We start from the raw sequence: 21,711 nt of genomic DNA, 5'->3' as shown, positions 1-21,711 counted from the left end.
TGCTTGTTTAGAAACTACATTTGCTTATTTAAATAATAAATCTCTCTCGTGAGGTAACTTAAGTGTTAGACTTCAAAGCAAGCATATTACTCTAATAAATAAAATAAGAAAATGCTGCAAATGCACTATACTGTAATTCATGCCACTAAAAAGTGATGTGGTTATATTTCCTTTGCCATACCACGTTTCTTGGCACAGGTGGGGGGAGCACCATTACATAGGAGGGGAGGAGTAATAGTAGCATCCATGTTATATGTCTCAAAATTGTACATAGTCACTGGACATATGACTGATATTATGCAGGAGAGCCTTTCGAGATGATTGAATGTAAAGAAGTTTCCAGAATTGCTCTGCTTTTGATGACCTGGAGAGTGGCTCATTGAAGTCCACACAACCTGGTTGGGCTATATGTAGGAAGTAAGTTGTTTAGAAATTATAGATCTGTCATTGTAAGAGGGAAAACTTTGGAGCAAATACCAGAGGCAGGAGATGTTTAGGACATGGGAAGAGAACAGGGAGGGAGGTAAGAGAGCAGTCACATGGTCATTGGCACATAATGCACATAAAATAGTTGCCCTTATTCAGACATTTTCCAGGAGTCTGATTTGTACAGCTACAAATTTGGGGAAATTGCCAAATATTTGTATAAATCAATTTTACATCAGGGAATTTCACACTGCCCATTCTCAAGAAAAATTCATTCAAACTACGAATGAACCAAATCTATTAAAGTTAATAAAGAAGGCTATTTTCCAAGCATGTATTTGTAATTTAAAACTTTATTTTGTCTGGCTTATATTCAGAACATCACTGGAAACATAGAAACTTGTATGTTCAATTGACTTTATATTGGTAATTTTGAATAAAATATATTAGATAATGAAATGGCAATAAATACATTTGGATGATAACTATATATCTTAATATCTCACATACATATATAAAATTCATGCTTTGTGAATAGTTGACTTGTCAATATCATGTTTTCATGGTGTTGAAATTCACTGTAGATCTTACAGGTCTTGAATATGCTCAGGGTGGGTCTTATTGGACCAGCTTCTGTTGGGGTGAGAGACAAGTTTTTAAGATTACACAGAGCTCTTCTTCAGGTCTGGGAAAGGTACTCAGAGTGTCAAAGCTAAATACAAGATGGAACAGATTGTTTAGCATAAGTAAACAACACACATTTAAAGGGACCATTCAAGGTGAAGGGGCCCATTAATACCTCTCCAGTCATAGGGGAAGGAGCGGAGAGGGTTAAATGAGTTATAGATTGCTGTAATAAGCAATAAACCCCTGCCTACTGTTCAACTCCAGTTGTCATCTACCACCTCACACTGGAATCTATATGGAGTATCATCAGACAGTTACATCCCATTGTCAATGGGGATCACATCCTGAAAGAAATCTTTCCTGAACCCACTCTTCTGGCCTTCAAAAAACCCTGCAACCTCTCCAAACTCATTATCAGAAGCAAGCTCCCTACAGACCAGGACACACGAACTCAAAGCAGCACCAGACCCTGACAGAACATAAGCAAAACCTGTAGACATCTCTCCACTGTTACGATAATCAACACTCTTCACAACATACCTTTCAAGATCCATGGGTCCTACACATGCTTATCACAATATGTAGTGTACCTCATCCAGTGCACTAAGTGCTCAAATAACAACTATGTGGGTGAAACAAGACAATCACTATGCTGTAGAATGAACTCACACAGAAAAATGATAAAAGACAAAAACACCATAGCAACTGTGAGTGAACACTTTTCACAAAGCGATCACTGTATATGTGACCTCTCAGTCCTCATCCTCAAAGGAAATCTGCACAACTCCTTCAAAAGATGAGCCTGGGAGTTTAAATTCATAACTTTGCTAGATACCAAAAATCATGGACTAAGTAGAGACACTGACTTCATGGCTTATTACAACAATCTATAACCTACTCTAACCCTCCGCCCCCACTCCCACAGCTTTTTTTCTTTCCCACCTAAGACTGGAGAGGTGGGAAGGGGCCATTTCACCTTGAATCGTCCCTTGAAATGTATGTTTACTACTTATGCTAAATAATCTGTTCCACCTTGTATATAGCTGGGTTATATTTCCCACACCTGAAGAAGAGCTCTGTATAAGCTCGAAAGCTTATCGCTCTCACCAACAGAAATTGGTCCAATCAAAGATATTACCTCACCCATCTTGTCTCTCTAATATCCTGGGACCAACAAAGCTACAATACTGCATTCAATATGCTCTGTTTATGTACATTTTCAGAGAGCTTCTGTATATTGGTATCACATTTCAAAGGAAAACACAAAATATAACAAAGCTGTATTTTCTCTTTATTTTCCCTATTTTTTTTTTTTGGTTGTTCTATAAAGAAAAAGAACATCTGTATCAGTAATAGCAAAACAAATATTTTTGACCAGCTCACAGATATGAAAATTCTAGTATTATAAACTGCAATGGCAATGCAAGGTTATAAAATGTTATTTTAGAGTCAGTGGTCCATGAATAATATTGCTTCTATACTGGCCTTGCTTTAATACACGCAAGAGCATGAAATAAATCATGGCTTATTATATTGTTGGAGAGGAATCAACTGGGAATCAAAGGAAATTGTCCTTAAGCCTAACAGAAACAGGTTTTACTTGTTTTATTTCTACTCTCACTGCAGAACAGCTAATCTCTGTTCGCCACTGAAGTCAAGGATGGTATTTGGTCCAATAATATTGATATAGTCATACCCTTTGAACCTGATTGAGATCTCATTTACTAGTGTAAATCATGAATAACTTCATCAAAGTAAAAGCAAGTAAGTAATATTGTAATAAGGCTCTTTGTCTCTAAGGTGACTTTTTAGTTTGTTTCTATACAGTTGTCATATAAATGTAGCATGCCAGAAAAAGTTCTCAGACACAAGTCAAACACAATAGTGCCTTTGACACATATTCACAATGTCTATTAGCATCAATTGGAGTTCAATTATCAAATGGTTGAGCTCTATGGCCCATTTTTTTAATTTGTTGCTGGCTGCAACAATATTTCTTAAACATAGTCATTCTTTTATTTTCCATTTTTGTTAATGAAGTCCAAAATTAGGAAGATGAGAATCTTTAACCACTTAAACTATTGGCTCACAAACAGAGTAAACATCTATGTAATTCCCACTAAATATACCACTGATAAATGCATCACATCACTGTTCTTCAAATACTGTTGGTTTTTTCAATAGCCTGTCTGCGAGAGAATCCACTCAGCAATATAAAACAATTCCAGAATCCTTTATATGTTTAGGAATTGATTAGAGAAACCTGAATTTCATTTTAATGTGAATATGAAAAGGTGAAGGAAGAGTCTAAGCCTGTTTGTTATACTCACTCCAGTTCTCATTTCTTTTCCTTATTCAGTCATATGTGATTATTTTAAGGATTAAAAGGAAAAACTGGCTCAGTAGCTCTTGCAGCTGGGAATTAGTAGCAGAGTTACAATTCTCTACATCTATTGCAATTAAATCAGAGGGTGAAATCCTGGCCCCACTGATGTCGGTGAGAGTTTTGCCATTGACTTCAGTGGAGCCAGGATTTTGCCTAGAGAGAATTACAACAATTAAGGTCTCTCTTTGAGAAAAGCAGTGCTGGTAGCAGGCCTGCTATAATCCTTTTCTACCCATGCTATCCACTAAGTGGTTGCATTTCTGTTTGGAAGTTGGAAGGTAAACAAGAAATCATTTTAAGAACAACAAGGTAATTATTTCTAAAGTGAATACTGCATTTAAACTGCTCTTATAAGACATTTATTATGTAACATGCATGCTAATTTTCCTAGTACCTGACTGCATTTTCCAATAATATGCTTTTGACATATACATTTGCGAAAAATACAGTGAACGCTTTTTGTTTTAAAGCAGAAAGGTTCAAACTGTAGAATATACAATTTCATATCCTTTAGAAAAGTTAATGTGCTTTTTTCATCTTTGATGGTCTTCATTTTGCTGATAGTTGTAGGATATAGAGCAAATCATTCATGTTGTGTATTTAAAAAAAAACTTTGGAGAGATTTCAAAATAACTCACATTAAATACACTTTTTCTCCATCTTGGACTGCAAAAAAGCAGTTTCTCAAAAAAAAAAAGGTCGTAACTTGTTTTCTCTATTGTGAACCTAGTATTGCATTGTAACTCACTTTTTGACTGAACTGTTAATGTGCCAAATCATGTAGTCTTTACTTAGGCAAGTCTTCTATTAATGCCACTAGAGACGGGGCCAATAAAAGTTCTCTCTAAGTAAAGACTGCCAGATATGGTTCCCTGAATAGTCTCAGTTGTTCAGACCACAAATTTAAATAATAAATATAACCCCCTTTTGCCAATTTAAAGGCAATAAATCTAATAGTTTACTGTATGTTTATCATAAGATGCAGGCAAATTTCTAATTCAGATGCAGTAATTATACAGAAGTTTGATTTGGCAAATCTGGCAATATGAGCAAAATCATTCTCCTCTCTCTCACACACACCTGCCTGCAACTTCATAAACAATCTGTTCATTTACCAATCATATTGTGCTCTTATCAGCAATGTTTGAACTGAATAATTTCCACAGAGGCCTTTGTAGAGGGAGTCCAGAGTATGTCCCCCTGGGGGAAAATTTTTCTGTATCTGCACATATAAACTGACATGCTCCAAAGGCAAATATTTGGTCTTCGGAAATATCTTGGGGACAGAGGTACAGGCCATCCCTGGAAATGACGGTTTAGCAGAGCCCAGAGAGGAGGGAACGATCTCCAGCTGACCCAAGGAGATTTTCCCCCCTCCCATCCTTCAGTTCAAACACTGCTCATCAGCATAATACTAAGGAGGAACATAATATGGTAAGAGGAGAGAATCAATATCACATTTAGCTGCATAACCCCTTTATTTTCCCCAAATGTACAATAGTTCATAAATTGGTAGCTCCAGGGTTATCTTCTTTCCCACACCCTCCAACCCTGAACAGTCAGCATCAAGACTTGTACAGAAAAATATTTGTGTTATCTCCAGCGTTCTTGAAGGCTATGATAAGTTATCCAACATGCATTTATACATTCTAGATTTCTTCATTGGCATTTCTTTCTCTTCTAAATCTGCATTATGTAGATACATCACCTTCCATTACAGTTATATGCAAACAGCATAATAAACATAAGTAATTGGCATCCAATTCTTCCATAGTGCAGTATATTGTAAATAAGGAATTAATTGGTTTTCTTTTATTTGCTTTAAAATTAGAAATCCTTTCCTACTTTCTTCATTCTTGGTTTTATTTTCTAACTATGATTTGAGTTGTTGGGAGGTTTTTTTTCACAGCAAATAAACTCCTCTTTTAAAAAAATCTATTGTATTTCTTTCATAACAGCTACTAATAAATAGGGTTTCATATGGTTCCTCATTGTCTATAGGTTTCACGTTGGGTTCTGTCAGAAAGAATGAGACTACATGGTTGCTTCATAACAGTGCAATTTTCACATGACTACACACTTGCCTTTCAGCTTCTCTTTCCTTTTCTGCTGTTTGCTTTTTTTACCATCAATCTGTAAACTCACAGTCCTGCGTTTCTCTAGGTTTAGCAGCTCTTGGAACAGCTCTTTCACATTGTGGTTCAACTTAGCAGAAGTCTCCATAAAGGCACACTTCCACTTCTTGGCCATGGCTTCTCCGTCACTGCTCTCCACCTCTCGGTTTTGGTTTTCATCACTTTTATTCCCCACTAACATAATTGGAATGCTTTCCACATCCCCTTTAATCTGACAGATTTGTTCATAGATGGGCTTGAGTTCCTCCAAGGACTGTCGGCTGGTGATTGAAAAAACCAAAATGAAAGCATGTCCTTTGGAAATAGACAGACGCTGCATGGCTGGAAACTGATGGCTCCCTGTAGTGTCGGTAATCTGCAAAGTGCATATGCTCTTATCACAGCTGATCACCTGCCTGTAGGTGTCTTCAATGGTAGGAATGTAGCTCTCTTTGAAAGTGCCTTTCACGAACCTCAAGACCAAGGAACTTTTGCCAACTCCTCCAGCTCCAAACACCACCACCCTGTAATCATTGCTTTGCTCAGGCATGCTTTTCACTGTATGTGATGCTCAACTAGGGGGGAAAACCTAGGAAGGAAAATGTAACAAAATATTAATACAGCTTTCCATGGGGAAGATGCTTTATAACTTCTATGGTAAGAGACATGAGAAAATGACTGAAGTAATGGCATATCAATAATACATAATGACTCAAAAGGACTGATCATGGGTTATAGAGCAATTCATCTCAACATTGTTTCTAGATTCCAACCCAGTGCAGGTTGATAAAGCATGAAAATTACTGCTATTTTGTGCTTAACTGGTGGCCTTTGCAAATTGAATGCGTAACTTTAAGTCCAGTTACTAGTACTAGGCAAATGTACATAGCCCCATCTGTTTGACATCCTTGTTGACAGTCTGTCTACCAAGAGACTGAATTGACTAGGGAGCTGGAGCTACACTCTCACCCATAGACGTACTTCAGGTCATTGTTGAAGCATATTGATGGGGAGACCAGTGTGTGTGAACTTATCCTTCTGCCCACGCTACACCTCCCCTGTGGATAGAGAATTTGTTTCCAGTGTGGTACAATTCATATCTTTCAGAAGCAAAACTTAAAACTAATGGATAAGTGCTAATATTTCATTAGTAGCACTAAGTGTTTCATAGTCTGCCTTTGGGGGTTTTCACCGCTTTGGTTTTACCTCAAAAATATTGTTTTATTTCCTAAATGAGCATGCTCATTTAGAATTCAAGATTTATAATTCTGATTTTATCTATTGCACATTGTAATTTTGGCATGCTAATATTTCTCTACATTTACCAGAAAAGAATCATATTATCAAATCTATCAAAGGGATGATAATGCACGGTATACTTGGTAGTGATTTCTCTGTCAACCTTGAAGTTCAGCAAGATTACCTGTCACCAAAAATCTCTCCCTAAGCAATTAACTATAAATCTGGTCATAATAATAATAATGTATTCCATGTGTAAAGAGGGATCCAAGGTTCAGTTAACTAAGGTAGTTCCAGAACTAGAGAAAGTTTGGCTATAATCATGGGTTTATCTAAGGGATAAATCTTGCTGACTTTGGAACTGACACAGTACCCATTTATAAAAAATGGAAAAATTCCCATTCACTTCAATGGGTGTTTGTCAGGCCCTGAATGATACAAAACTTCTCTGTATTTCAGTGAGACTTATGCAGGCATAAGAGCTGACAATTTCCTTAAAAGAGGAAGCAGAGAAGAAAGGAAAGCTAGTTCATAGTTTAATTGAGTTTGAGGCCAGAAAGGGACCCTTAGATCATGTAGTCTAACATCCTGTGTATTACAGGCCATTAAATTTCACCCAGTTACCCCTGCGTGGAGCCCAATAACTTGTTTGACTAAAGCATATAATCCAGAAAGGCATGTCTCTAAGACATCAAGAGATGGAGAATTTGCTCCTTATTTCCAATTTGAATGTCTGGCTTCGGTTTCCATTATTGTTTTTTGTTATCCCTTTGATCAAAAAATTGAAGAGCTCTTTTGGTACTTGGTATTTTTTCCCATGCAAGTAGACAAGTCACTTCTCAGTCTTCGCTTTGATAAACTAAACAGATGGAGCTCCTTAAGCTTCTCACTGCCAGGTACTTTCTCCGCTCTCAAATCATGTTTGAGAGTTTTTTTTCACCCTCTCCAATTTTTCAACATCATTTTAAAAATATATATGCTGTTCTGGTATCCCCAGTATTCTAGTATTGGTCTCACCAATTTCACACACAGAGGTAAAATTGCCTCCCTATTCCTACTCACTACTCCCCTGTTTATACATCAAAAGATTGCATTAGCCCTGTTTGCCACAGCATTGCATTGGGAGCTCATGTTGAATTGCTTGCCCACTATGATTCATAACTCCTTTTCAGAGTCATGGCTTTCCCAGGTACAGTCCCCCATTTTGTATGTCTGGCCTGCATTCTTTGTTCCTAGATCACTGAGCCTAGGGCTAGGTCCACACTACCCGCCTGATTTGGCAGTTAGAGATCAATCTTCTGGGATCGATTTATCGCGTCTCATCTGGACACGATAAATCGATCCCAGAAGTGCTCCCCCGTCGACTGCAGAACTCCTGCTCACCGAGAGGAGGAAGCGCTGACGACGGGGGAGCTTGCCTGCACTGCGTGGACCCGCAGTAAGTAAACTTAGTTCGATCTAGGAAACGTCGACTTCAGCTATGCTATTCTCGTAGCTGAAGTTGCGTTTCTTATATCGATCCCCCGCCCCAGTGTGGACCAAGCCCTAAGTCCCTATGGATGATGATTCTCTATTGGAAACTATTTTTTTGATATCTGTCAGCTATCCAGTTCTTAATCCATTTAACATGTGCTTTATTGATACTTTATCGTTCGAATTTTTAAAATCGGAATGTTGCGTGGTCCTAAGTCAAATGTATTAAGGAAGTCTGTTTATTACATCTACACAGTTACCTTTATTAACCAAATTTGTAATCTCAAAGAATGAAACCAGGTTTGTTTGAAAAGACCTATTTCTATAAAGCCAGGTTGACTGGTATTAATTATATTCCTCTCCTTTAATTCTTTATTAGTCAAAATCCCACATCAGCTTTTCCACTGATGTTAGACTAATAGGCCTTTAGGTATTCAAGCCATCCTGTTTTCCCTTTTTTTAATAGTGGCAGAATGATAGCACTCTTCCAGTCCTCTGGAATTTCCCCATGTGTTTTCTTAAAAATTAAGATCAGTGGGCCAGAGACCTCCTCAGCCAGTTCTTTTAGGACTCTGGGGTGCAAATTATCTGGGTCTGCTGATTTTTAAGATGTTTATCCCTAGTAGATGTTGTTGTTTAACATCCTCCTTGGTTACTAATAGACTGGAAAGTACAAATGTGATCTAAGCACATTATCCTCCTCCTGCTTTCCAGATACAGAACAGAAATATTTATTGAACACTTCTTCTGTCTTTGGATCATTATTAACAGTTATACAATCTCCATTTAGTAATGGACCTATACTACTTCTAAGATTTCTTGTGTTCCTAATATACTTTAAAAATCTCCTTTTGTTCTTACTCCTGTTAGCCATGGACTTTTCCCCGATAAAAAAAAAATTGGGTTTGTTTAGTCTGGAAAAGAGAAGACTGAGATGGGACAGGATAACAGTTTTCAAATACATAAAAGGTTGTTACAAGGAGGAGGGAGAAAAAATATTATTCTTAACTGCTGAGGATAGGACAAGAAGCAATGGGCTTCAATTACAGCAAGGGAGGTTTAGGTTGGACATTAGGAAAATCTTCCTAACTGTCAGGGTGTTTAAGCACTGGAATAAATTGCCAAGGAGGTTGTGGAATCTTCATCATTGGAGATTTTTAAGAGCAGGTCTGTCAGGAATGCTCTAGATAATACTTAGTCCTGCCTTGAGAGCAGGAGACTGGACTAGATGAGCTCTCAAAGTCCCTTCCAGTCCCATGATTCTATGTCTTCATCCTAAGTATCAATTATCTATACTTCATAACTTCTCATTTACATTGATTGCTATTCATTTCCCTTTTTTCTGTTTGTTATATATTGTTTTTTTATTTCTAATTATTGCCTTCACATTTCCACTGAACCAGAATGGGCTTTCAGTCAACGTTGTCTTCTTTCTTGATTGTGGAATTGTGGATTTTGGGCCATCTAGAACTCATGTTTTCAATTTTCATTAATATTTTCCTTCTAGTCAGTTTTTCCTCATATTTTTCCTCAGCTTTGGGAAATTAGCCCTTTTGGAGCTCTCTCTGTGTGTGTATACAATATGTATAAAATGTGTGCGTTACTGGTTGGAAGGGTCCTGTGTTTGCCCATATTGAATGTAATCAGATGATGATCACTGGGTCCTAGGCAACCAGAAACTTCCAGTACAGTGATTAATTCATTTCCATCTGTCATAATGAGTTTAGCCCTATTCATCAGTTTCCAAATAGAATTTTAGAGATGGAATTATATAAAATGTGTGTTTAGTGAATAACTTTGCTTTCATAGTCTTTCTGATCTAGAAGGGGACTAGAGAAGACAGAAATTTTGCTTCAGTGGTAAGACAGCCACGGAGTGGTTGCATGTTTAAGGAATAGGCAGCCCAGAAAGTACAAGATGATTCCAAGGACTGTTCTTGACCATGAAATAAATGTAAATAACACACTAGTCAGACATGCAGATACACTTGCTGAGACACAAATACAGGTAGCCGAGAGAGAGCAGAGACCATTCTGGGTATACACCTGTCATATTGAGTTGCATGCTTAAAACAAGCAAATATGTCACTAATCGGGCAGGCACTTCTGCTTGCCAGCACCTTAATATTTTCAGAAGGTGGCACTTCAGTGGATGTAAATAAGTAACCAGATTCTGCAAGCACTCTGCCAATGGAATTCTTATTGGCTTCTCCAGTTCTGTAGTGTGCACTCACACGAATCATCCCATAGTCAATGAAGGCAAAGGTACTACTGACTCCCTTTTAGTGCCAAAGAATCTAAACATCTACCTTGGAGCACAAACATATGGGTAGATCTGAAGATTGTGGCCTTTATCATACTAGTGAAAATAGATCTACATATTTGTGTACGTAATTGTATGCTTAATTGTGCCTAACTGTACATTTATTATTTTAATATAGCCATATCTAGATACTGTCTTTTTGCTGTATTAAAATCCATTAGAAAAAAGTCTAGCTGACAGGTTAAGGCAGAAACATAAAGAGAAGATACAGCAAATGGCCAAAACTATCTTAAAGTGGACCTCACTTGTGAGCAGTTATAAGCAGAGGTTTTCATGACCATTTGGTTGTTAAATAATAGGCAAAATTTCACCATATTTATCAGTGAACAGAAATTTCCATGACAAAAATGATATTTTTCTGCTCCTGTTTTCATGACAAAATAGTGAATTTTAATTTTTTTTTGCCCCAGGTGGAAACGTAACACTTTTAAAGGGAAAATGTAACAGCTAAAATAGTTTTTTTTTCTTACAACCCAAAGATTCTGTGCCTGTCAAAAGCATGTTTAATTCTAGTGGTGTTTGTAAAATGTTTTGTAAATATATGGGGCCTGATCCTCAGTGGGTTTAAATCATCATAGCGCCATTGAAGTCAAACCACAGCTCCACTGCCAATTCATGCCAGCTGAAGATCTGGCAGAGGGATTGTTCATGCCATTTTTATCAGCAGAAAGAATATCTTTACAATGCTAATGGCAATGTAGTTGTATGTTAGAGCAGAAACTCAGCCAGGAGAAAATATTAACTCAAAATAACTTTTGTCTTTTTTCAGAGCATTTAAGTACAATACAAAGCTACTAGCGAAGTCACATCAGGTTGAGACATGGTGTATAGTGTGCAAGACCTAATGAAAGTAATTAAAATTCTCTCATGCATTTAGTTTGCCTGAAAAGACAGAAAACAAAATTGTTGCCTGAGTGTTTTGTCATATTCAGCTCCTGCTTTGATTAGCTACTATGGCAAGTTGCCTTGTTTTTAGAATTGTTTTTTGTTAATCCATATATTGATATCTACCATGTTTTAAAGTTTTTCTCCATGATTGCAACTCCATGCTCTCCAGGAGGCTATTGGACAATGGATGTTAAGGTCTTTAAAAAAAGTCTCTTTTATTTATTATTAATATACCTTTGCAAAGTGTAGATTTCATATGTATTTCAACTGTTTTGGAGCTAACCTTCTGTATAGTAAAGGAGGGGCATCTCCTGGTGTCTGACATTAAGTGTAACAAAATCCTTCATGTGGTGATGTGAAGAGGGACTTCAAAGCTATGGTATGATTGTGCTTTGTTCAGATCATTTAAGTGGTGCAAAAAAATCATTAAGCCAATTGACTTGTGATTTCTCTGGGTTTTCTTAATGCCTGCTATGCAATATAGAATTTAGAATGACATGTATTCCAGGAACCTCTTAATGGTATTGCTGTGCATTCTCTTTGCCTGCAGCCATTCTACCTTATGCTGTCAGCTCTCACAAGCTAGTAAGCAGGATCAGCAAGAGGATTGAAAACCTCAAGATGCAGCAGGAAAGGGAGCCGGTGACTTGTTAGGTGTCCTTCGAGCCAGTAGAGAATGACAGCGTGGTGAGAGGGGCACAGTTTTTGGAGATGTCATCTTTCAGATCAGATGACAAACAAAAACCCTGGTCATTAAAGATCCCCTGGTACTTTTCATAAGTACAGTTGTCAACCCCTATGTTCTCACCAATTCCAGCTTGAGTAATTACATTCTTTTGAGATATATTAATGCATGATTGGGATAACCACCGCAGCAGTGCTGATGTTTGGGTGGAAAGAGCATGTGGTTAGGCACCCTGGGAATGGGAGGATTAGTATCTTTAAAAATGCATTAGGCTTTAGAGTTTTGTCATTGGTCAATATTTGTTAATTTTTCTTAAAAAAAGTGATAGGAGATCTCCCAAGCACATTTGTTTATGCAGGCACTCCTATGTATTATTCAATGGGCTAGGGAAAATACACAGGAGTGTTCGTGTTCAGCTAAATTAAAGCCAGAGAATTCTACATTAACATCTTTAAGAATAATGAGCATGTTGTTTGATCAACTAATACCAAATCTTCTTTGTGTGTCCTAGAATTTAATACCCTTTGATATTCTTGTTGGTATATCATGGAGAGGAGGTAATGGTCAGATGGTTGGTGCCCACAAAGTATTGAGGTTATAGAAATAAAGAGAGAGTCTGTTCAAGTGATTTAGGTCCCAGGTCAGCAAAGCATTTAAGCAGTTGCAAAAGTGTTTTGCTGCATAGATATGGAAGTAAGTATGTGCTTACAAGTACTTTGTGAAATCAGAGCTATCACTTAGTCTGATTGAACATTGTTCCTGAATACTGGGTATAAGGCATGCATTAGCAAAAAAGCTGGCAAGAGTGAAAAAAATGTAATTAAAAAGGAAATCAGTGATTTTTGTCTAGGTTATTGGGTGCAGCGATTAGAAATTATGTGATTATTTCTGAATATGCTGGGTCATGTTGACCGAATGGTGTTCTATTATTGGACACTGGAAAGATCATCATTAGTTTGGGTTTAGAATTGCTTTGAAGTAGTCACTGGAAAAATTACCAAGTGTGTGGGATGAGGAAGGGAGTTACTAATTGGATCAGTGATTGGGTGGAGGTTTGTAGACCTTTTGTTCAGGGACCATGAGCAAAAGTAGGATTGGGGTTGGTCAAGGTTCATGATGAAAGGTAGTCACAATCAAATTGCAGTAAATGGGAGAGGCAATACTGACTAACTGGCTTGCGTGTGAATCCAGACAGAGGTAGTAACATAATCTGGTTTCTCAGTGGACAGCATTAATTTCTATATAGGGAAATCAAAATGATAAGGCTCTGGGCCCAAACATTCCATTTTCTGTCTGGGATGCTCTCTTCAATAATTTTTGCTTGGTTTTTGAGAATAAGTAATGTCTTCTACTCCACATATTTTATAAAATGCACAAACGCAAACTACTCAGAAGGCTTACCTATGTTCTGAATGCACACAATGCAAATTGAAAGGAAGGGGGTACAAAAGTTGCTTGAAGCTCACTTGTGAACTTCACTGATTTATGTGGCATTGGTCCCCCTGTATTAAGTTAGAGCAGCCAAAGGGTTGATAACAGCCCCTTGGGGTCAAAACCACAGGTAAAAATGTGTGTATTTTGCAGATTGGACTAGATGAGCATAATCCCTTTAAATAAAACCTATGAATTGGAGTGGCCACACACACTCTTGTTCAGCTACCACCCATCTTCCTTGCTCTGATACCAGCAAGGAAGGGGAGAACATAAAGCCTGTCCAAGCCACCAGAGCATCTCTCTTGAACTGGGATGATCTTTTCAGGCTGGATGCACTGGCTTTATAGCCGATTTCATCCACAATGCAAAATATAGTGGTTATACTGCAATGAAGAATCTGTCCCAAAATGTGCAAATAAAACAGTGTTTTTTTAAAAACAGGAGCCCTACACTGCTGTCTCAAAGACAAACGAGCATTAAAAGGAGGCAGAACCCAGCAGCTATATCATCCATTGATTACAGAAGCTATGCTCTGATTTTGCAAAGTAACTGGCATGTTTTCAATGAGCAGTCATTAATTTCTATGTTTTTTCAAGGATAAAATATCCACAGAACAATCAGTTCCAATTCATGACATTTCTCCTGAGGTTAGTTTAATTGTGTAGAAAAAAAGTTTGCACCTGTATGATTAAAAAAAGGTTGAAATGATATTCCAAATTAGTGTCTTTAAAATTGTTTGAACACCTATGAAATATTGTACAGAAGACATTTTTTGGGTGGGCTCCCTCAGTAAAATGAAAAAAGTATTCTAAATTGATATTGTTGTAATAATAAAATCTTGAGTAGTTATTAACCCAGGACCAGGCCATTTGTGGTTATTGCTGTTACTTGTATTACCACATATTACCATCGCACCTAGGCGCTGCAGTCATGGACCAGGACCTCATTGTGCTAGGAGATGTAAAACCACAGAACAAAATGACAGTCCCTTCCCCAAAGAGCTTACAATCTAAGTGTAAGAGACATCACATGGAGAGAGATGGAAATACAAGGAAACAAAGATGATATTGGTCAGCATGATAGGCTGTGGTCTCAGCATACCAGCAGCCTATTTGTTGGCATTTTTATAGGCATTAAGGCAGAGGAGAGTTTTAAGGAGGGTTCTGAGGGAGGATAATGAGGTAGCTTTATGGATGTTTATGGGGAGCACCTCCTAAGCATGAGGGGTAGCGTGAGAGAAAATATGAAGGTGATTGTTTGAAAGTGGGCAATAGAGGCTGGCCTTGTGGGCTGACGAGAGGTGGGAGTCAACATCTTGATGGTGAATCAGAGATGATAGGTAGGGTGGGGTGCGGCCATGCAGGGTCTTGAAAGTAAAAACAAGCAGCTTTTGGCTGATGTGATAGAGAAAGGGGAGCCAATGGAGGGATTCAAAGAGGCGGGTGACATGGTCAAAGCAACAGCGTAGGAAAATGATTTTTGCTCCAACATTCTGGATGAATGTGAGTGGGGCAAGATTATGTTTGTCAAGGTCAGAGAGAAACATGTATCAGTAATTGAGACTCAAGATGATTATAGCCTAGACAAGAGTGTTAGCTGTGTGGATGGATAGTAAAAGCCATATCTTAGAGATCTTATGCTGAAAGAATTGGCAAGATTTAGACATAGTCTGGATGTAAAGACCAAGAGAGAGGTCCAAGTCAAAGATGATACTCATGTTATGAGCATGAGACTTAAAGATAAGGACATGTTTAAGTGCTTTGTTAGATTGTGACCAGAGTGCACCATGCATTGGAGGATTGAGCACTATTGAAATGCATATGTAAATATGAACGGATTTCATAAAATGACAAAACCAAAAGGCAAACTAATATTATCCAGAATAATGAGTACCAGTCCAATATCTGTTTAACAAACCCCATGTTCATTTTTAGTTTCTGAAGCTGGTAAATTAAAAAAAAAAAAGATCTTTAATAGTTTTGGCTCTGATTTAGCTCAACTCAGGCTTAACTTTAACCACGAGACATCCTATTGATTTAATGGAACTACTCCTATTCTTAAAGTTACACACACATTTAAGTACCATGCTGAATCAGCACTTTAGTCCATTGAACACTTAGGGCCAAATCCTGCTTGCCTTTCTCTCAGGAGTAATTCCAGTTAAACTGAAGTTGAGGTAAGTGAACAGGATTTGGCCCTTACAAAATCAAATACAATGCTGTTAAATTTATTTATTATATGCCAGTCTGTCAAATCCTTATTCAGTGGAAGTTTTGTCAGAATAAGGACTGCAGGATTAAATTTTAGGCCCTGATCCTGCAAACACTTATGAATATGTGTAACTTTATGCATCTAGGCAAATTGACTAGAGTGGGATAAATACCAAATATTGTGAAACTCATGATAAAAATCACAAGAATTGGCAACTATGTACTGTTATACATACATTATACACACACACACACACACTTCAGACTACTTTCTTTTCCTTAGAGGGAATAGCAGAAAAACTACAAAAGTTTTGTTTATTCTAACCGCACAGTCCTTTAGTCCTGAATAGCTTAATTTTACTGTTACGACAAAAAACTATTGGTCCAAATCTTCACTGGAAGCAGAATAGTTAGAGATAGGACTACAGGATTTGGTTCATTCTTATGAAAAACCATAACAAATTTTATCTTCTATTGCTAGGAAGATAGTGATGACTACCATGAACACTGGGCCAGTTTCTGATACCTTTACTCATGTTGAATAGAACCTTACTCCAGAATAGTCCCATTAAAGTCAATTATACTATCTGTGTCATAAAGTATTGGAACCTGGCCTATTGTCTTAATATCTGAATTTCACTAGATAAAACCCCTGGACAAAATACCAAACAATCAATGCAGTGATTTAAACTAGATTTTGAAGCTGTTTGTAAAACAAGGCTTTAAGAGAAGATCTGGGTATAATTTGTAGACTGTTGTATAGCAATAATGGGTTTCTGAAGGGGTTTCTAATTGTTCATACAAATCTATTCTCTGCCAAACTGCAGGAGTGAACCGGCAAAGTTGAATTTGTTTTATAAGTTTATATTTTTCTTTACTTTAAAGCAAACACTTTCAACATTTATTTTCAAAACCCACGACTCTTCCTTTTGACATCTCCTGAATTTCAGAAGACTGAAGACTATTTGTTTACTAAAAATAAAAGAATAATAAAAACCAGTTTGTTAGTTTAGACTTTGAGTGGTTTCTCTGTGTTTCAGGTAAATATTGTATATGTATGTTTCATTATATTTTTTCTCATTTCGGCCAACGTTACCAAGAAAGAAGACACATGAATTAAGAGCAAAATAGTATCATTAAGACTAAATGATAAGTAAATATAAATAAGTAAATTAAATATTTATATATAAAAAAATCTTTTCCCAGTTATTCTCTGTTGAAGTTTTCAATGTTTGGTTGAAGGAATTTGACAGATTTTAAGGAGACCATTTTTCTCCACTGGGACTTATTTTTAATATAACAATATTTCAGTTATCAGCTGTAGCTGATATTTGACTGTTGAAATTACCGACTTTTTCAAATAAGATAAAAACCTAGTTAAACTTGCTTGGAGAAGAAAAACATACAATTACATTATTTTATTTTATTTTTATCTTAACTGTGCATGACATTGATTTTTAAGTCAGAGTTACTGAACATTAAATGGAAGCACCTTGTACAACCCAGAAATGGATTTGCCTTTTGCATGCTGTTGCCTTCCTGCACATCCATCTTAAAGCAGGAATACAAAAAGATGCAAGCACTTCAGTGCCACCGATCCAGTCTCAACCAGAAACTATCCCATTAACTGCAATAACTATTAGGTAGGCAGCATTTCACTGCTACAGGGTTTGGCAGCACTCCCACCCTTTAGGAAATCTGGGAGATTGATCTCTGTTACATCAGTTTTCCTCTGGTGTTAAATTAATTTCCTCCAGAGGAGCTGCTGCTGACTTTCATTGTATGAGAGGAAAATTAGAGTCTTCATGTCACTAGTATAAGTTTCTTAGTCCTCATTTTAAGGTGCTGATGAACTTTGCTCTTCTCTTTTTCTTTACATCTTATTCAAGCGTTGTATAAGATCTGGGAAAGGGATTATTGTTTGGATTTTTTTTTTAATTATCTCAAACAGAAAATAGATCCAGGTTCAATTTAGATTTAAAGACATGTTTTCACCTGGAAGTTCTTATTTGCTGTCTTTACAGTAATTAGAGTAAGATAATTTAATTGGTCCCTAATTGCGTGTGAAACTTTGATATAACCCCAGAAAACAGCTGTTTGCTGACCCCATTTTTTTTCTTGCTATGCTGAAACTGAAGATAACCAAATAGACTGAATTTGTTTTTTAAAAGGTGACATTTTGCTGTGGACGAAGTGCCTTTTACTAGAATGTGTGTTTAAAAAGAAAGAGAAGGGGGGGAGAGTCTATATTTCTAAATCATATAACAGCCTTCACAAATGCACAGTGGTTGTTTTTCCTCGTGGATCTAGTCTGTAACATTGATGCTTGCTTAATTAAAGCACCATGAAAAGTATTAAAAGAAAAAAATCTGGAGAACTGAATAGCATGTCAATATACGGTAAAGGCGGTAAACTATTGGACCAAATCTTCTGACGTGAGTGCAGTTCCAACTAAAGAGTGTAAATGCTGTGATGCATATATGCAAATTGGGGCTGAAGTGCAGAAATGTGTACACTGATTTTAGAAGTTTCGCCCCTACTGCAAAAACGTTCATGGAGATGCACAGCAAAATACAAACAAATACAGTATAATAAAATGATGCCCCTTTTGAATTATCAACACACACAATGAAGGGTCTTGTTAAAAATAAATTGATGGGGAGCGAATAAATAGAGACCCTCAAATGGTCATTGTAAAATCACATTTGAACAAGAAGATAGTAAGGTGCTTTTTAAAAGGGTGCTGGGAGGAAACAAAAGAGATTTCAATGGGGAATGCATTCCGCATCATACCACAACAAAATTGTGGTCATCTGCTAGCTTTGGACACAATGGTGGGACCTTCAAATGGTCAGATGTGTCTGAGCACAAATATTTCTCACACAAAGTTCAATGAGCAGACAGGTCTTGAATGTATAGCCAGAGCCAAAACCAACAAAAGCTTTAAAAACAAGCAGTACCAATTCACATTTGAATACACTACTTTAAAGAATAGAAATGAAGAGAATACAGGTCAGATGTAATATAATCATAATAGCTCAAACTGGTGAGCAGTCATGCTACTGAACAAACTCCAAATGTTGGTGCATCTTTGCTGAGAGGTCTTTGAAGAGATTATTACAGTGATTGAGCCTCAGGGTCACAAAGGCATGCATTTCTGCTATTAGACCATCTTGGAATAAACAAAAGTGCAGCATAACTGGGGGAAAATCACTTCGGTTCTTGGCTTTCAATGCAGAGGACATGATTAAAAGTGATTCCAAGGTTCTTAATCTTTGTGACCACACGCCTACACAAATAGGGACACAAAGAAGAGACCTCCTGCTATCAACAACATCTACTGAACAGTAAGACTTCTGTCTTCCTAGGGTTGAGGATAAAATAGCTGGATTTATCATTCAAATGTTTTCCCAGACTTTAGGATTCTGTAGGGCAATAGATGTACAGCTGAACCACTGAAATTCTCCTGTGGTTAGAAGTGACCACATACAATGGGAGATAGGATGGAATCTTGTGGTATTACTCATTTAACAATCCTTAGCAATGATACACCTGTCAGTCCCCAAGGACTGATTAATAAAATGCAGTAAATGTAACTAGAACCCTGGGTGGTAGTTCCCTACACCCCAGAAAAAGCCGTCAATCAGTGAAGAAACACCAAAATGGCCAGTTGACCCAAATCTACAAACTGTAGGATCTGTAATTACTTTCGATTCAGTGAAATCTGTAAACCCTGGCAAAGGTAGCCATAAAGATCAACCATAAAAGTTTCATTTATCATTTCATGATATCTATCTATGTGTGTGTGTGTGTATATATATATATATATATATAGTGTGCATACATGGACTATATATATATATAGTTTGTGTATATACATATAGGCAAATAAATATTTAGTGCATATAACTGTGTGTATGTGTGTGTATTTAAAAAAATACTTTTAAGGATATTACTTAAATCTTGTTGCTCTATCCTGAACTCACACACCATTGTGATTGTGTATTTCAGCATATATAGCAGCCCACATTTTACAGAGAAAAAGCAATAAGAATAAGGTGAGCTGTTGAGTAAAAATAAAAATAGCCAGCCTGCGAGAGGAATACTCAAGAGTTGTCTAAAATTTAGTTCTATTGCTTTAGGAAAAGAGAAAATCTTTTTTATTATTTGATTCATTCTCAACATTTCCCCCTCCCCGTTTCCATCATATATGGTTAAATGTCTTCATTTAAACTAGAGCAACATCTTTTTAACCAATGGGTTGCATAAGTGTAAATGAGGGCAGAATTTAGCCCATCATATTTGAATGAAAATCTTTTTCAAATGTTGTTACAAAGCTATTACTGATATCCCAGTACACTAAGAAATATTTTTCCACAGATGGCCAGTACTCTTGTCACCAGCTCTGGTCTTTTTTTCCCCCAACCATTACTTATAACATAACATGTCATCTGCATGAGACATGCAGTTAGGACAAAATCTTGCAATCTTCACTCAAGCAAAATTCCCATTGACTTCAGAGGGACTTTTGCCTCAGGAAGGACTGCTGGATTTGGCTAAGAAAAAAAAAACACCTACTGTTAATATATAGCTAATGTTTCTTATACAATGCTGAGTAGAAAAATGATTTAAGAAGATTACCTGAGAAGGAACACAACTCCGTCAAATGCTCTTCAGTTTTTGCCTGTCATAGTACCAGCAGTACAGCCTTTCTGTTGTGGGTTTTCTCCGAGAGAAAGCTGTCTGTTTTTAAATAAAGGAGCTGTAACTCAGCCGGCTGCTTCTCTCTTGTGTCTTGTTGGCTGCTGCTGTCTGATCCTTGTTCTGTTGCCTGTACTCTTGCTGCTCTGGTCCTAGTCTAGTGTGTGTCTGTCTCCCGCTCTCTCTCTCTGTGTGTGCCTGGGCCGTGGTTAATGCTTTTGTTGGCTTGGTTGCAATCTCCCTCCAGACACACACACGCTCTGCTCTCAGAGATGGACTGACTTCAGCTTCAGCTGCTGCTGGTACCTAAATGGCGACTGCAAAGCTCATCTAAGCTTTTAAGTGCCACCTACTGAGTAACTGTGGAACATATATATGTTTTTAAGGGTTGGAATTTTCTGGTCACTTTACCAATTGCAATGTTATTTGTACAATTAGTCTTGCATTTAATTATTTTAGTTCCTCCAAACATTTAGTATTCTGTAATTTTAAAACTGCTGTATGTATTTATCTATGCACAAACACCTCCCTGTCTCTAAGTAGCTAAATATAGAGCAAGCACTTTCCTTTTAGCTTTATAAAGCTTGCCAAGCTATGCTTGGACTTGTCCTCAGCTGGTGTAAATCAGTGTAGCACTATTCAGGTCACCTGAGTTGTGCTGATCTACATCAGGTGAGGAACTGGCCGCTTACGGCAAAGCTTTATTGGAAAAATGCAATAAAATAATTTATTGTAAATGAAATAAAAATCACTTTTTGGTCTAATGAGCTAACTCAGCCTTGCAAAATTCCACTCACTTGAAGCAAGTGAGGCTTTTTGTTTGTTTGTTTTTGGGATTTTGGGCGGACGAGTAAAATAGTTTCATTTTTCTTTATGAAGTGTCACCATATTAAAATGAATGAATAGATTTTTAGGCCTGCACTGGTAAATCTTCATGATTAGTTGTGAAAATCTGATCTAAAGGCTATCACTCTCTTTCACTTCTATACTAATAAAATGCCCATTTTAGCATTCAAAAGATTTTTTTGTTCAGGGCCAAATCCCAGGCCCCATTGCAAAAGCCACCAAAAAAGCAGGCTGTCTGTGCAGTTTGGGGGGTAGGAACCTCTCCATAACCCAGCGTCAGGGCTTGGAGCACCAGTATATTCTACCCTCAACCCTTCATTCAGAGCTTGTGATATGTAGGTGTGTGAAGTCTTGAAAGAA

The 21,711-nt window shown here is 37.2% G+C and overlaps 1 protein-coding gene across 2 annotated transcripts; it reads right to left on the bottom strand.

Annotated features, from left to right (window-relative positions):
* Nucleotides 1-2,132: 2,132 nt before the first annotated feature.
* DIRAS2 (DIRAS family GTPase 2) lies at nucleotides 2,133-20,827 on the bottom strand. Of its 2 annotated transcripts, none has more exons than XM_034774589.1 (2): nucleotides 20,446-20,827; nucleotides 2,133-6,142 (listed from the first exon to the last, which is right to left on the bottom strand). In XM_034774589.1, exon 2 carries the CDS (start codon nucleotides 6,101-6,103, stop codon nucleotides 5,504-5,506), a length of 600 nt encoding a protein of 199 aa, XP_034630480.1. In that variant the 5' UTR covers nucleotides 6,104-6,142; nucleotides 20,446-20,827; the 3' UTR covers nucleotides 2,133-5,503. The 2 variants fall into 2 exon arrangements, with proteins under 2 accessions (XP_034630480.1, XP_034630481.1); XM_034774590.1 differs by lacking the exon at nucleotides 20,446-20,827 and adding an exon at nucleotides 6,523-6,614.
* Between the last annotated feature and the right edge of the window lie 884 nt (nucleotides 20,828-21,711).

Source organism: Trachemys scripta, chromosome 6, assembly GCF_013100865.1.
Source record: "Trachemys scripta elegans isolate TJP31775 chromosome 6, CAS_Tse_1.0, whole genome shotgun sequence".
Taxonomy (NCBI): domain Eukaryota; kingdom Metazoa; phylum Chordata; order Testudines; family Emydidae; genus Trachemys; species Trachemys scripta.
Note: the sequence above shows the minus strand (reverse complement) of the source record. Positions and strands in the feature narration are given on the sequence as shown.

What these genes read in the sequence shown, in the direction of transcription:
- DIRAS2 (XM_034774589.1), bottom strand. Translation starts at nt 6,103, where the DNA reads ATGCCTGAGCAAAGCAATGATTACAGGGTGGTGGTGTTTGGAGCTGGA.